This window comes from Anabrus simplex, chromosome 6, assembly GCF_040414725.1.
Source record: "Anabrus simplex isolate iqAnaSimp1 chromosome 6, ASM4041472v1, whole genome shotgun sequence".
NCBI classification, from domain to species: domain Eukaryota; kingdom Metazoa; phylum Arthropoda; class Insecta; order Orthoptera; family Tettigoniidae; genus Anabrus; species Anabrus simplex.
This window is the reverse complement of record NC_090270.1, coordinates 249,917,634-249,935,390: the sequence shown is the minus strand read 5'-3', so window position 1 is coordinate 249,935,390 and position 17,757 is coordinate 249,917,634. Positions and strand designations below refer to the sequence as shown.

Sequence of the window (17,757 nt, the reverse complement as noted above, 5' to 3'; positions counted from 1 at the left end):
AAACCTCGGAAAACCATCTTCAGGGCTGCCGACAGTGGGGTTCGAACCCACGATCTTCCGGATGCGAGCTCACAGCTGCACGCTCCTAACCGCACGGCCAACTCGCCCGGTGGTGGTAGTAGTAGTAGTAGTAGTAGTAGTAGTAGTAGTAGCGGAAATTCATAATGACAAAAATGTACTTGCTGTCGCAGATGGCTATCATCTCTGATATTTCATAAGAGTCAGAAAAGATACCAAAAAATTAAAATCAGTATGAAATAGCAAATAGTTTGTTCAATACCTACGATTTCCATACAGCGGCTTACTCGTTAGAAATTTCCAACGCTACATGATCGCGCACGTTCAATTTCATTCTTAAAAATTGTATTAGTATCACTCCAACTGAGAGAATTTGCTGTGCGGTTAGGGGCACACAACTGTGAGTTTGCATTCGGGAGATAGTGGGTTCGAACTCCACTGGTGGCAGCCCTGAAGATGGTTCTCAGTAGTTTCCCATTTTCACACCAAGCAAATTCTGGGGCTGTACCTTAGCGGCTGTACGGCCGCTTCCTTCCCACTCCTAGCCCTTTCCTACCCCGTCGTCGCCATAAGACCTGCCTGTGTTGGTGCGACTTTTTATTTTTTAAAAATTAAAGAATGAAAATAATATCACTCCAGAGGCTTCTGTGGCAAACACTTCAGTTTTCTTACTTTTTTGCTATTTGCTTACATCGCACCAACACAGATATGTCTTATGGCGACGATGGGATAGGAAAGGCCTAGGAATTGGAAGGAAGCGGCCGTGGCCTTAATTAAGGTACAGCCCCGGCATTTGTCTGGTGTGAAAATGGGAAACCACGGAAAACCATCTTCAGGGCTGCCGACAGTGGGACTCGAACCCACTATCTCCCGATTACTGGATACTGGCCGCACTTAAGCGACTGCAGCTATCGAGCTCGGTAGTTTTCTTACTGAAACAGAGTCACCTAACCTAAGTCTTACTTATAATTGACACTTGTTTGTTCCTTTCTAACCTAAGAGTATATGTATCATGAAAACATATTTCAAGCCCCAGTTGAGTAATGACAACTTTTTGGTTATATTTTTACATGGCAATAGCCTTTCCAAAATTTAACCAGGCATGAGAATATGTAAACTAATTTCAGTGTCTAGTATTAAAATTAGCGGTCATTTACTTCAGCCTTGATTTCCAACGAGTTAACAACTGCTATCGATCACGTTATTTATGCATTTATTACAAAACCATGTTTTCCCTTTTCATTTCAAATTTAAATGTTTGGTTTCTTTACAGTTTTACGCAAGTTGCTGGATATTACTAATCGACCTCAACATTGCCTTTGAATGTCAGCAAGAGAGCTCATTAGTGCACATAGCGAGAAATCGATACTGACGATGACCTATTACATTCAATATAAATGCTGGTGTACGTTAATATACATTAATATTGATAACAGAAAAAATTAACGTACACCGAGTCACTCGTAATAACAGATAAATCAATAATATTGATCTCGTAACCGAAGGATAATACATAGTGTAATATAGGAATTTTCATGGGACATTAAAAAACTGCCATTGCAATAGAGTTCTCGTTATATGCAGTACTCGCTGTAGTGTTCTTCTACTGAAGTAGTTGTAGTATTAGTATTCATCCTTAGATTTTCACAACCATTAGAATTAATTGCAAGTACTTTGTGGTTTTTTGTTCATTATTAACCAAGCAGAAATGCTAAGTCTGTTGTTTTAATCCTGGAAATTTTTATTCACAGTTTGGTTGCAACAAAGTATCTCCTGTATAATGTTTTAAACCAGTTAACTGCCTCTAATTCTTACATTATTGATGGTAGGTTGACGAGGAGGTATGTCCTGAACTGGGCCTGGCCATCCAGAACTTTTTTCAGGCCATTAACGTGCGGCTTGGGAAGACCAAACGGCACTCGAAGCATCGTCAATCTCTTGTTACACTGTCTCGCAGGTAAGACATTGAAAACATTGCTATTTATTTATTTAATGTATGGCAATAAATTACACATATAACTACTTCCCTCTTGTAGATTCATCATTGTGTATTCTGCTGAACTGGCTCCAGAAACCCAGCCAATCTTTTAACCTCACCTCAAAGTGCTTCAACTCTATCTTCAGTAATTTCAGTTTACTGCAAGAACTGGGCGAGGAGTGTACTGAATTAGAATTGTTTTACACGTCTGTTTGGCTGAGAAAGTTCCCATACATAACCTGCACCTCATCAAATTTCTCTTTGTACTTTTGAGTAGCTGTATATTCTTTCTCAAACTCGTTGTCTTTAGCCTCCTTACTTGTGGCATCACTCTTTCCCGTAATTGCTTTACACAATTTTTTAGCAAGCTATTCAAGATTGCTGTACTTGGCCTTCAAAGAGTCCACAGAACAGTCTTCTTCGTTCAGTAATGTCATGAAGGTACTGTATATTTTTGAAAATGACATCCTAGTTGCTTTCTATTTCCCGTTAACACTCCATGTTTACAATCACCATTATCAAAATAATGGATCAAGGCTTACCTCTAATTGCTCATGCTATCCAGTTGCTTAACAACTTGCAAACCTCATCGATGAGGTAGGAATTACTTCAATCACATCAGGGTCATTGTAGTGTAGAAAACACTCTTTCTGGCCGAAATGAACTTCCAATTTAATGTAAATCACATGTGTTTAAACAGTTTTAATATTCATATGAAACAGCAAACATACTTTTTTAATCTTTACATTGCTGCACTCGTAATATTGCTGTTGCCATAATATTATGAGTGAGACATACATCTGCAGTAGATAGAAAGTTAACCAATGATCATCCATTGATTCATTCATGAGTTATTACTACAAATATAATACTTTGCTTTATCAGCTGTAGGATGTCCAGCACGCAAGCTAGCAGAGAGGCCCGCTTCAGGGACGAGTAAGCTATGTTCCGCCAGCAAAGAGCGCATTCTTGCCAAATCCAAGGTTATAAGGACCTCAACCACATTGGAATCCAAAGATGAATATTCCAATTTTAGTTATTTCCAGAATAATGATAATCGTAATGAGAGTGATTATAATGAAAGTGCAGATGTTGACCAATCAAGTGCACAAAGTCTGAGAAAAAGAAGTCGTACCTATCCTCTGGTGTTCCATTCGTATGGTAATGTGTTTAGTCCAGTTGTGCACTCTTTTGGTGACACAAATAGTGTTATTACTCTAGGTCTCTCACAGAATGAAACAGTGGTTGTGGACATTTTTTAGTTTTATTTTCACCAGTTGTTATGCAAGAAATAGCAACTGTTTATCATGAATAATATTTTTCGATAATTTGGAAATATTTTTATTGAAATTGAACAGCCCTGAAGTTATGGTTTTCATTGTAGTCATACAGGGTGTGTCCGTGATGATGTTACAAACTTTCAGGGGTGATGGAAGACGGGAACTGGATCAATTTGAGATAAGGAACCATAGTCTGGAAACATTCGAGTCAAAAGTTATTAATAATTTGTTTAAGGTCCGTCTGTTCTTAACAGATGCCAGGGTGTCGGAATTTCATCCCGCAGTAGTTCTTTAACGTGCTGGAAGCCAGCGACGTGGGGTTGTCACCTTTAAACACCCTTAAAAGCCACTGACCTCAGTCGGGTTTGAACCCATTAACTTGGGATTAGTAGACCAACGCCGTATCCACTACACCACTGTAGCCTGCAGTCAAAAGTTAAAGCAAAAATCGCTTTGATACCTGCGACTGTACCATACACTACATGTGCTAAAGAGTATAATAGGGGAGACAATCCCGATGAGCAGAAGAGGCTATGGTAATAACTCAATGACTCCAATGCAGATGGCGTACTGTGTACTGACGTGATTGGTGTGCGATGTCTGTACTGTAGGCTTCAGTCCATGTTTATGGATTGAAGTGGTACGTTGATTAGCCCTATCCAAATGGAGTTGTACCTAATTACGGAATGTGCAGGTATGGTGTTCATATATGAGCAAGCAGATGGAAACAGCAGAGAAGCCGAACGGTTGTATAGGACCAAATATCCACGTAGGAGACATCCGGCTCACACCATGTTTCTACGACTGTTGCAAACATGGCATATGGTAGCACAGTACAATGACCAAGAAGGACAATGAATTACACGGACTCTCGACTTAGAAAATGCAGTACTTGCTCACGTGGATGAAGCGCCTACAATCAGCACTCGAGTAGTTGCGCGTGAAATGAATATTTCACATATGACTGTGTGGTGAGTATTATGAAATGCAGCTACACCCCTACCATCCACAGAAAGTGCAGGCTTTGAGTGCTGCTGACTTTGCATCTTGAGTGGTGTTCAGCCAGTGGATCTTGCAGCGCCTTGCAGTCGATACTCTTTCCTGTAGATGAAGCCTGTTTCACCAGAGAGAGAATGTTAAATAGTCACAATAGTCATGTTTGGGCTGATGAGAAATCCCACGTTACAGTTACGAAGAGCCATCTGCACAAACTTTTAGCCAACGTATGGGCAGTCATAGTCAATGATTACGTAATAGGCCCATTTCTTCTTCCTCCTTGCATAAATGCAGCAGTGTACACAGTGGTGCTCAAAGATGTACTACCCACATTCTTGGAACACATCCCACTTGCCCTTCGTTAACGGATGTGGTTCCAACATGATGGAGCCCCACCTCACTTTGATGAACTGAGGGTTTGTGAACACCTGGATGAGACATTCCCTGCAAAGTGGATAGGAAGAGGAGGTCTTGTTTCGTGGTCTGCTCTTTCACCTGATCTCACCCCGCTTGATTCCTTCTTGTGGGGCCACGTGAAAAGCCTTGTGTATGAGACACCTGTCGATACTGAAGGGAATCTCTTGGCAAGAATTCTCGCTCCCTGCGATGCTGTTCAAACGATTCTGGGGATATTCGAACGGGTATGACAGAACTTTGTGTGACAATGCCATGCCTGCATTGACACAGGGGATGCCATTTTGAAAATTTGTTGTAAATGGAACAGCTTGTGAACCTTGTGCAGGTAAACAAACTTAAATGAGTAGAGTTTTGCTTAACTTCTGACACGATTGTTTCCGGAATATGGCTCCTTATCTTAAATTGATCCATTTGCAGTCCTCCATCATCCCTGAAAGTTTGTAAGATCATCACGGTTACACTTTGTATATTGGTGTTTGAAAGTGGCCAGTCAGAATCTTCTGTAACCACCAAAAACATGTAATTTGAACTCTCTATTACTCGTTCATTGTTATTTTGATGTTTGTCTAATTGTTGTCCTTTTATATTGGACAACCTTGAATTTGCTATACATAATGTAGTTATATTTTGTTTTAGAAAGTGATCAGTTTAGGACCTTCCATAGGCACTGTAACAATTTTAAGACAAGAAGGCAAGATCCTCTCTGGTTTTCCCATGTTATTTTCAACTTTTATGTATTCATGTCATTTATTAAAAATAATTCAGCTTGAGGCCTTGATAAAAAAAAAAATTCTTGTCAGAAATGAAAAGGTTAGATTGCTATCACAATCTAAGGAATACATACCCCTGGTATATGAAAAATCTGACTACTTCCATAGTAGAAACAAAACAAAATGTTTACAAGATATGGTTCATCATAGATGTAAAGGACAGGGCATATAAATCACTTGTAAGACTCCAATTATTAGAGTATGGTTCTGGTGTATGGAAGCCATGGAAGCTTTGCCAGTATTAGCCTACTTTGTTTGAGAATTGGTAAAGATATAAAGGAAACCAGCATGATTTTGTTCTGGGTGATTTCCGACAAAAGAGTAGCGTTACAAAAATGGTGAAAACTTTGGGCTGGTAAGACTTGGAAGTAAGAAGACAAGCTGCTCAACTAAGTGGTATGTTCCAAGCTATCAGTGGAGAGATTGTGTGGAATGACATTAATAGTCAAGTAAGCTTGAGTGGAGTTTTCAAAAGTGGGAAAGATCATAATAAGAAGATAAAGTTGTAATTCAAGAGAACATGTGGGGCAAATAAGTTATTTGTTTAAGGGATACATATTGGAATAATTTACTAAGGGAGATGTTTGACATCATTTGATTAAAGACTAGGTAAACAATATACAGTAAAACCTCAATTGTCCGCCCCTCGATCAACCGTTCTGCGGATTATCCGTCGCCAAAATTTTTTTATTTTTTAAAAGCAATGTACCGTTGCTCCAATACTGAATTGAGCATACTCTTGATGTCAACAATAATAATAATATATATTATTATATATCGAGTTATATATTATTATTATTATTATTATTATTATTATTATTATTTTATTGGTTTTACGTCCCACTAACCACTTTGACGGTTTTCGGAGATGCCGAGGTGCTGAAATTTTGTCTCACAGTTCTTTTACGTGCCAGTAAATCTACTGACATGAGGCTGACGTATTTGAACACCTTCAAATACCACCGGACTGAGCTAGGATCGAACCTGCCAAGTTGGGGTCACAAGACCATCGCCTCAACCGTCTGAGCCACTCAGCCCGGCTCTTGACGTCGAGGTATCTTGATACAGTATTCTGTTTTGGAGCGACTGTACATTGACTCTCCGACTCCTGAGTCCACGATCATAACGCACAGTAACTACTGTACGTACACGCGCATAGACTGACAATCGACATTGGAGACATGACTTCATAAATTTTTTTACTCCTTAATTTTATATTGTGTAAAATTATTTAACTTTTAACTGTTGCGAAAGAAAAGGGATACTATTCAAATTCAACAGTCACAAACTTTATTATCCATTCCATTGTTGACAAATAATGTACTGTAATGTGCCCTCTCCCAGCCCAAGGAGCGTAGAGTGCGGTATGCTGGTCATTTCTACTTCAGAATGATACCTACAACTTATTTGGTAACGTGTAACATCTCCGAGTACTGTACATAGATCTTTCATATTCTCTGTTAAGGTTAAATATTTTCACCACAGGCTACCGTATCGTAAATATTTCACAATGCACAGGAATTGGAAACCAGCCTAGCGGTCCGTCATAGTCAACCTCCGCTATTAGTAGACAAGTAGGATACATCCTGTACTGTAGTGCAAAGTAAGGAAATGTGAGAGTGACTGATAAAGTTGAATATTTATTTTCCATTCTAATAGCCGAGAAATGTTGAGATCGAAATCTGCAGTAAAAAGAAAACGTGTAGTTTTAACCATACAAAATAAAGTTAATATAATCGAACGGTTAAAGAAAGGTGAATTAGTCTCAAAATTAGCATCAGAGTTCAGTGTGGGTGTGACAACAGTGCTGAACCTAATGAAGAATAAAGAAAGACAAAGTGTTGCTGTTTGTGGCGAGTTCTGACAGTTCGCATGGACTTGCTAAAAGAAAAACAATGAAAGCATAATCTGTAAAAGAACTGGATGCTGCGTTATTCACGTGGTTTCAGCAAAAGAGAGGCGAAGGTGCACCTATTAATGGTCCTATGATAACAAGTCAGGCACGAATTTTTCACGAAAAGATGGGGCTCTCGGGGTCCTCACCAGCGTTCAATGGTTGGCTACAGATATTTAAGGACAGACGTGGCATTCGAGAATTAAACATCGAAGAAGAAAAACTAAGTGGTGACAGCAGTGCAGCAGAAAACTTTAGATACGAGTTTAAGCGTATAATTGAGAGATACAATTTCGTTCTAAGTCAAGTATACAATGCCGATGAAGCTGGACTTTATTGGAAGTGCTTGCCCAGTAAAACACTAGCAGCTGCTGAAGAGAAATCAGCTCCTGGTCACAAATCTAGTAAAGAGAGCGTTACCATCTTGTGCTGTGCGAACGCTAGTGGTGACCATAAATTAAAATTAGCTGTTGTTGGTAAAGCAAAAAATCTGCGTTCTTTCGAAGGAACAGTGATGAAATATTTCCCAGTAAATTATTGTTGTAATAAATCTGCATAGATGACACGCAATATTTTCAGGACTTTGTTCCATAATAAGTTCATGCATCTTGGCTAGGCTGATGATGACCCACACAGGGTCGAAACTAGTACCTCTTAATATATTGTAATGTTCTTATAAACATCGCAATTACTGTAAATGTATTGAGAGGTGGATAATAAGTTTGCTGCGTGGGTTTGAGATTTCTTGGCGTCCAAAGGCTTACCATTAAAGGCCGTCGTTTTTCTTGATAATGCACCCTCTCACCCTGTTGATACAGAGTTGAAATCAGAGGATGGAAACATTTTTGTTTCCTATTTGCCACCTAATGTAACTTCATTAATTCAGCCGATGGACTAAGGTGTCATCGCAACCTTTAAGGCGCATTATAAGCGGGAATTGCTAGGCTTCTTACTTTCAGAAGAAACTTCGATGGTTGAGTTTTGGAAAAAACTCAATCTTAAAGAAGCGCTTTATCTTGCCCAGAAATCATGGGATCTAGTAACCGCTCAGAACATCACTCGATTGTGGAGAAAATTGTATGTTGAGTCGAAGAGCTCGCTGACTATTTTCATGGGTTCACTGATGAAAATGAGGGATTAATGATCAAAGATATCCTGAAGACTATTGAAAATAACATTCATTTTGGAGAAGTGGATGAAAGTAACATTGAGGAGTGGTTTCGACTATGTAATGTCTGGGCATCACATTTTAACTGATGACGAAATAGTAAATAAAAGCGCAAACGGGAACTCGGCAGTCAGCTGCAAAGTGATGAGTGAAAGTGAGGGGGATGGGGAAGAAGAGTGCGTCACAATTGCGTACCGCTTCAGACTGCACTGGAGTCGGCTGAAACGTTAATGGAATTCTTGGAGCAAGAGGACGATACGGATTTTTCGGACCTTCTTGTAATTAGAAGGCTCAGAATGGACTAAAGAAGAAAATAAGTTGTAGGAGACTGCAAAAAAAAGTAACTGATTTTTTAAAGCAACTTAAATGACACCAGCCAATTATTTATGGTCTGCTGATAATTTACAGTTACAGATAAGGATAAAGGTTTCCACCTGTTCAATTCAATAAAATAGTGAAATTACTAAAATATCACATATTTATTATCTGTCATTTAGGGACTGGTTTCAGCACTTTCCTGTGCCGTCATCAGCCTAGGAAATTTTGCAAAGCTTTTTAAATAGCTACATGAAGTACTTGTACCAGTGTAAGAATATGAACAGAGCATTCTAAACTAAGTTGTAAATTTTTACCAATACGTATGTGACTTAAAGTCTATGTGATTAAAATACAGAGACTAGATTAATCTTTGTGGGATAAGAGACACGTCATGAGACATTTATATATATTTTTAAATTTAGAGCTCTTTGCGTTATCAATTTGATATAACTATTATAAAACTAATTGTAACACCCAGTTTTTTATAAAATCTTGCTTGTAGGGCAAAACTCGTACAGCTATACAGTATGTACGACTGGCCTTAAATAGTAAAAAGCATTCATTTAAAAGTTTATGTCTTTAGGCACTTTGTAAAATAATAAACAAAGAGCTGATTTCTAGAACATTGTTCTGTTCATATGGGTAGAATAACTTATCATTGTCCATTTTCTTGTCCATTTTCTAACATGAAACAGTTCCTCTTAATATGTTATCTAAGAATCAAATATAGTATTTTCCCCAGAAATATTCGTCAACCGGGTGGCAAGAATGAGTAACCGGGCGGGGAATACAATGTAAAAGATGAATATTATAATTTGAGCTTATTCCCTTAAGGGCATTACTAATAATACCAGACAGATAAGCATTAACTGCAAAATTGACTGCTTGAGTGTAGACATGATATAGGCTTTTGGGCTTATGTTGTGTCAATAAGACAAGGTGAAATTCTTTAAGTTTCGCAGAGAGCTTTGCTTCGCGTCTTCAGAAGAAAATCTTGACTTTTCACGACGAAGACTTCTATTTTAGTGTTATTATCACAAACAAGACATAACAGAGTATTTTGAACTCCTAGTGTTCTCCTTCTTATTCACAATCATGTAACACCGGGGCTTACCACTCGGTTGCTGTGGAGTGCCATGCGGTTTTGTTACATCATGCACAATCGAGTGCTCGCATACGATTCTACGCTAATCCAGACATTGCTTGCACACGACACTACACGATAGTCAAGCTAAATGTTTAAACTCCGATGTAATTGATACAATTATGCTGACAATAATGAAGAGTTATCATTTAAATAAATGGTTTTATAGTATTGAAATTTTAATTTGGAACACTTTATGACTGAAATATATATAATATTATGTAACTAGCCCATTTCCAGGTTATATTAGCCGGGTGTTTATAGGTTTCACTGTAACGACTGCTCTTGCATATACATTGGGCAAACAGGGAGATCTTTCAAAATTAAATACAACGAGCATGTAAATGCTATTAAATACAGGAGATTTTGGGCAATAAGTCAGCATATACAGGACTATAAACAGGGCTTTCATGGCATCAATAATGATTTGGACATCATTGAAACAATGAACAAAGGTCTACTACTTGACCTTACTGAGCAATGTTTTATTTTATTGGATCAGTATTATAACTTCAGCTACAATCTCAATGATCTGTCCGAGAAACCCACAATTTTATTTGACATGCTTATTTTGGTTATAAATAATTGAAAAATACCTAGAGATCAATCGGTTCACAAAACAATACATAACACACTGGCTTACTACCCCCATTGGAATCCACACCTTCCTGACCTACATTCTCCTTCTACCGCAACCTCCCCTCCCCGCACCTAACCTGCCCCACCTAACAGCTGATGCATGCGGGCTGCCTCTTGACACTCTGCATCGCAGTTCCTCACTAACTTGACACTTGTCAACTTGGCGCTCGAGGTGAGTTTCCGTCCTTACTAGTATTTTTACAAATCGCTTTCTCTATCTCCGATTTTGCAATGCTAACATATACTGTAGCTCAGAAATTCGTCTCTCCTTTTAGGTCCGTGTTGGTTCGAGATCACTCTAAACTCAATCAGATCCACCTGAAAATTGAAATTTTCAAGATATTCTTGTCAATCAACGTACGGCCTCAGCCCTACATTTATTATTGGATCAACATTGAAATACAGAGCTAATACATATAGCACATCATCAAATTAAGCTGTTTTATAGCAACTGTACTAAGACTGTGACATTAGATCTTTTATTCATACGGAAGAAAGTTGGCACATTATAGTTGATTCTTAGATCGCATATTAAGAGGAACCGTTTCATATTGGAAAATGGACAATGATAAGTTATTCTACCCACATGAAGAGAACACTGTTCTAGAAATCAGCTCTTTGTTTAGTATTTTACAAAGTGCCTAAAGACATAAATGAATGCTTTTCACTATTTAAGGCCAGTCGTACATACTGTATAGATGTATAAGTTTTGCCCTACAAGAAAGATTTTATCCAAAACTGGGTGTTATAATTAATTTTATCAAATCGATAACGCAAAGAGCTCTAAATTTTAAAATGTATATAAATGTCTCATGACTTGTCTATTATCCCACAAAGATTAATCTAGTCTCTATATTTTAATCACATATACTTTAAGTCACATACGTATTGGTAAAAATTTACAACTTAGTTTAGAAAGCTCTGTTCATATTCTTACACTGGTACAAGTATTTCATGTAGCTATTTAAAAAGCCTTGCAAAATTTCCTAGGCTGATGATGGCACAGGAAGGTGCCGAAACCGGTCCCTAAATGACAGATAATGAATATGTGATATTTTAGTAATTTCACTATTTTATTGTATTGAACAGGTGGAAACCTTTATCCTTATCTGTAACTGTAAATTTTGATTCAGTACGGACCAAAATGAAATCTTGACATTTAATATGCTGGTAATTTAGGTGAATATTTAGTATGTATTGTTGTAGCTTTGACTACATTTTGGTTTTAAAGAGGGTTTAATGCACTGCATTTTAAGGTTATATGGTATGTATTTTATGTACTTTAAAGTCCATTAAAATTAGTAGTATGGATTATCTTTTTTTAAATTTTATGAACCGTTCACCCCTTCCCGGGCATTAGAGCGGATAATCGAGGTTTTTCTGTATAAGGAATCTGTTACCTGGGTGACAGCCCTAAATGCAGATCAATGGTGATTGATTGATTGATTGATTGATTGATTGATTGATTGATTGATTGATTGATTGATTGATTGATTGATTGATTGATTGATTGATTGATTGATTGATTGATTGATTGAAGTACAAGAGGATTGCTGTCAGTTGAGATCAGTCATGAAAGCCTGCACCAGTATATGGGTTCACTTTGTTCATTCATCAGTACTGTGAAATGAGACCACATTTTAGATTAAGGTTTCAGTTCTGGAATTCTTTATCTCTTATTTTTCTAATGAAATTGTTGTAATCTCTTGTGAATTATAATTCAGTATACTCTCCAGAAGCAACTATAATAAACAAATCATAATGGCTCTTATAACTTGGAATTTACTTTCAGTACTTTGTAAATTACAGACACAGCTTGGTGAAGATGCTGGACATTGGAGATCATGATGGCCCGCCTCCACTACGGAGGTCCAGCACGATGGATGCTGATAATCGTCATTCACCCAGTCCATCACCACCTCACCATAGAAGTCGTTTAACGCGGAGAGCAAGCCTTGATGACCTAGAAAATGAATCCTGTCAACTGACTCCTCGAATCGAAGGGCGCATTGTGGTGCTTGATGATGAGGTATGTTGTAGGGCATACTCAAGTCTTGTTGTTATTGCAAAGGTTTATACAGTCCTATGCAAATTAATCGGAACAAAGTTTCTTTTTAGTAATTTTTCCCTTTGCTTATTCTTAGATTCCACACTGTCTAGGTATTGTTTGTTCATTAATTGAATAGTATTTACTAAGAGTGTATTTATTTGCACATGTTGTATTTTCATGAAATTTCGAGGTTATCTTGTGAGATTTTAATGGGTTGCTCTCCCAGGAAGCATTGTGTAGTTGAAGCATTATCGCAGAATGCTCCTATAACACAAAGAGAGATAGCTACTAAATTTTGTGTCTGTGTAGACACTGTAAATCTAAATCCTATTCAACAGCATGAACAGACTGGCTACTTTCACCCAAGAAAAGAAAACACTCAGCAGGAAAAAGAAAACTGTGACTATTGATGACTGTTTTCCCCTTAGAAGTAGCTAATTAACTCCCAGGTTCACCACTGTGGGCTTGACTTAGGGGAGTGATTCTACTCGTGATTAATGTTGGTCATAGACTTCTAACAAGTGGAAGTGTCTCTGGTATATTAAAATTGGGGGAAGAAGGGGGTGGGGGATGTGGTGAAAGGAAGCCTGCAACTACATAATGCCATATTATGCTTATAATTTATACTAAACATTGATTTCTTCAAATTAAAATATTTTATTTGTTTCAGCCTGTTCATAATGTTATTATTAACAAAATAGAAAAGTGATATGTTCAGTAGCCTTTTATAAATCTATATGAATATACACATATGAAAATGTACTGTAATTGGTATATCTGCTTACCTATTTCTTTCTTTAAGTTCATTAGGCCAAAGATTGTTCTGCTATGACTACTGGTTGCAGTAATAGTTTGGATTGAGTAAGACAGGTAAATTCTAATGTATGTGACAAACCATAACATTATTCTGTCATTTCTGTGTTGTGCTGTTCCTTATGAATGTTTTGAGACATTGGAGAGAACTGAAAGTATGTTCAGCTTCACAATCTCCCCTGATCATGCATTTAGAGAAGTTCCCAGGTGGCAGATTCCCTATCAGTTGTTTACCTAGTCTTTTCTTAAGTAATTTCAAAGGAGTTGGAGATTTATTGAACATCTCCCATGGTAAATTATTCCAATCCCTAACTCCTCTTCCTCTAAACAAATATTTAGCTCAATTTGTCCTCTTGAATTCCAATTTTATCTTCATACTAGCTGATGTACCTGTGCTTCACTACGGGATTCTCAGAAAGACTGACTTGGTGGTTTTCCTAACTGAATTCAGCATAGGTCATTACAAAAACGTCAGTAGGTATGTAGCGATTGAAAGCAATGTTATCATATAAAATACTCGATCAAATGAAAAACCGCACACTTTCTCACTTTCAACGAACAGTACTACGGTGCCAATCTAACAGTCCAAAGTTCCAGAGCTGGAATAACCAGGTCGTCACTGCCGTGAACACTCCTCTGTCATTATTCCGGTAAATATGCACACTACTCATTCCGATCAGTGCCTCGGAGTAGGGATTGAATAGCTCGAATGCTATGATGAACCAGTGTGTTACGTACCAGTAATATCAGAAAATGTATGAACCAGAGGAATGGCATGCTAAAGAAGAAAGTTATCTAACTCCCCAGCTACTTCCCGCCAATATACAGGCAGGCTGTTACACTCGGTACGACCAGGTGTGTTGGCCGTGTGGTTAGAGGCACGCAGCTGTGAGCTTGCATCCGGGAGATAGTTCGATTCGAACCCCACTGCTGGCATCCCTGAAGATTGTATTCCGTAGTTTCCCATTTTCACACCAGTCACACCAAACTACCTTAATTAAAGCCTAGGCCGCTTCCTTCACACCCCTATTCCTTTCCTATCCCATCTTCGACATAAGACCTACCTGTGTCTGTGCAACGTAAAGCAAATTTTAAAAAAACCTTGGTACGCTGCAGTAATCCTATCTATCGGGGATGAGTGGAAATAGAAGACAAAAGGCACATCACAACAAACAATGGACAATGTAATGTTATTGTTGATAAAGTTTATGAGCCTTCTATATTGCAGGCCTTCACATTATTTTTCTTTCGACTCTGTGATATTAGGGCGTCTTGCAAAATTATTTATATCATAGACTGTAGTTCCTTATTCTCAGACTTTACATAGCTATTTTAACTAAATTCTGTTTACCCATTTTCTCGTGACTCGGCGGTGATACGAACGTAGTAACAAAACTCCAAAAATTCATGAATATCTCTGTGATTATATGCGGTGCGGTAACAATGTATAAGACATAAGTGATCGGAAATTTAATAACTTCTTACATAACTACTACTAACTTACGACATAACTAAAGTTATGTTAGTTATGTTATGTAGTATTTATCGATACAACCACTAATAACATAAATAACTTATTTGAGAATTACATTTCAGGCCTTCCCCGAAACTACCATTTCAGTCAGCATGAATAAAATAATTGATGGCCTAGATTATAATGACTTATTCCCCGACTTTGCATACCGATTTTCATTAAGACACGACCATTAATAACATAAATATTTGAGAATTAAATTTCAGGCCTTCCCCTAAACTGCCATTTCATTCAGAGTGAATAAAATAATTTATAGCCTATATTGTAGCGACTTATTTCCCATCTTTGTCTACCAATTTCCATTAAGATACGACCACTAATAATATAAATATTTGAACATTAAAATTTAGGCATTCCCCTAAACTGCCATTTAACTCAGTGTGAATACAATTATTTATGGCCTAGATTATATAGACTTATTACCCTGACTTTGCATACCGATTTTTGTTAAGACACGACCACTAATAACATAAATATTTGAGAATTAAATTTCAGGCCTTCCCCTAAACTACCATTTCACTCAGTGTGAATAAAATAATTTATAGCCTAGATTGCAGTGGTTCATCACTCGACTTTACATTCTGATTTTCATTAAATTCTCTTCAGCCGTTTTCTCGTGATGGGTGTACATACATACAGACAGACAGACAGACCAGAAATTACGGAAAAGTAAAAACTACATTTACTTGTTGCTGTGGACATGACCGATACAGAAATACCATTCTTTTCAAATTTTGAGCAATGTACAGACAAAACTCTTATTTTATATATATGGATTATGATCCTTCCTACTTTTAAAAATACCACTAAACCTTATTTGTCTACTGATGTCATTCAGTGCCCTCTCTCCACCAACACCTTGGAACATCCCACTTAGTTGAGCTACTTGTCTCCTTTCTCCCAAGTCTTACCATTTCAAAGTTACCAACATTTTTGTAACACCACTCATTTATTTATTTATTTATTTATTTATTTATTTGTTTGTTTGTTTATTTATTTATTTATTTATTTATTTCTTTCTTTCTTTCTTTCTTTCTTTCTTTCTTTCTTTCTTTCTTTCCATATTGGAGCATCAAAATCAAACCTTATACGACAAGAAGTCTTCAAAGAATAAGTTCAACTTTTAACACTTGACAATTTTTTCCCTTTCCCAAAACTTCTTCATTCTGGATGATCTTTTTCTGCAGATATAACATACTGCTTACGCTGCAATATTTTTAGTGATAGTCTTGTGTACTTGTTATTTAGAATCCATTTCTCTATTTTCAATTTGATCTTTAGTAACTTTCAGTTCATGTACATCAATTTGTATTTCCTTAAACCATGTTTTTTTTAATATTTCATTCTAATAAAAAAGTTGTTTTAAGAGTCTAGTATTTGGTAAGCGGTATATGTGTCCAAAGAATGCAATCTTCAGTTTTTGCATTGTGTCAGTGATCGATTCACTTTCTTTATAAAGTGCTGAATTTGGTTAAAATCTCCACTGGTCATCAATCTGGTGTTTTTAATTAATAATTATCCAAATAATTCTTCTATCATTGGGTATTGAGTTTAAATAATGTTTCACTTGCATATGTTGCTTCTGGCTTAACGACGGAGTAATAATGTTGAAATTTAGCATTAATCGAAAGAGACTGTTTCTTGCAACTCGGTATGTAATTTGTTGTTGCGCTCATCTCAGTTTTTGTGTTCTACTATCTATGGATGCTTTTTCATTAGCATTCCAAGTTATAATCTCACCAAGATATTTAAATTTGTCTACAACCTTTATTTTCTGAGTATTATCTAACATAATATGTGAAGTCTCCACTTGAAAAGACCACACAATTTCTGTTTTTTTTTCAAAATAAATTTTCAACCCAACCTTCGTTGCTAATCGTTCCAATGCCTCTATTTGAAATTTAGCTTCTTCAATACTATTTGCTAATAATGCTAGATCATCAGCAAATGCAAGACAATTTAGTCGAATATTTCTTCCAATCTTAACAGACAGTTCAAGTTTTTCCAGCACACAATTGACCAACAACGGAGATAATCCATCTCCGTGTCGAAGACCAGTATGAATTTCAGATGGCTCAGAGATTTCATTTCTAAACCTGTATTTCTAAGAGTGACTGCCGTAAGGTTGGCCATGCGGTTAGGAGCGCGCAGCTGCGAGCTCGCATCCAGGAGATAGTGGGTTCAAATCCCACTGTCGGCAGCCCAGAGAAAGGTTTTCCGTGGTTTCCCATTTTCACACCAGGAAAATGCTGGGGCTGTACCTTGATTAAGGCCACGGCTGCTCCCTTCCCATTCCTAGGCCTTTCCTATCTGTGTCGGTGCGACATAAAACAACTAGCAACAAGTTTCCGATGTAAACCAAATTCAGTAAGGATATGCAATAATGATTCATGTTGGATACTATCATAAGCTTTTTGAAAATCAACAATGATCACTAAATTTTTGCTCCTAATCCTTTGATGTTTTATAATCCATTTGAGACTGATGATTTGATCTGGACAGCTTTGTCCTGGACGAAAACCACCCTGATATTCACCAGATTCACTATCAAGCTGTTCATGAATTCTGGAATATAAAATCTTAGAAAAAATCTTATAAGTGATTCCAGCAAAGAAATTCCGCGATAATTACTAGGATCTGATCTATCACCCGTTTTGTGTAGTGGGTGTATAATCGCAACATTCCATTCTTCAGGCAATTTTTCGGTATTCCATATGTCAAGGAGATGTTTATGTAAA

At 37.2% G+C, this 17,757-nt stretch overlaps 1 protein-coding gene across 1 annotated transcript in view; it reads left to right on the top strand.

Moving 5' to 3' along the window:
* Window positions 1–17,757, top strand: part of LOC136875701 (mannosylglucosyl-3-phosphoglycerate phosphatase) — a 176,916-nt gene that overhangs the window by 146,636 nt on the left and 12,523 nt on the right. Inside the window, exons 10-11 of the mRNA XM_068228111.1 lie at window positions 1,848–1,975; window positions 12,432–12,651. Of these exons, the coding sequence (XP_068084212.1) occupies window positions 1,848–1,975; window positions 12,432–12,651 (348 nt within the window). The remainder of the gene's footprint in view (window positions 1–1,847; window positions 1,976–12,431; window positions 12,652–17,757) is intronic.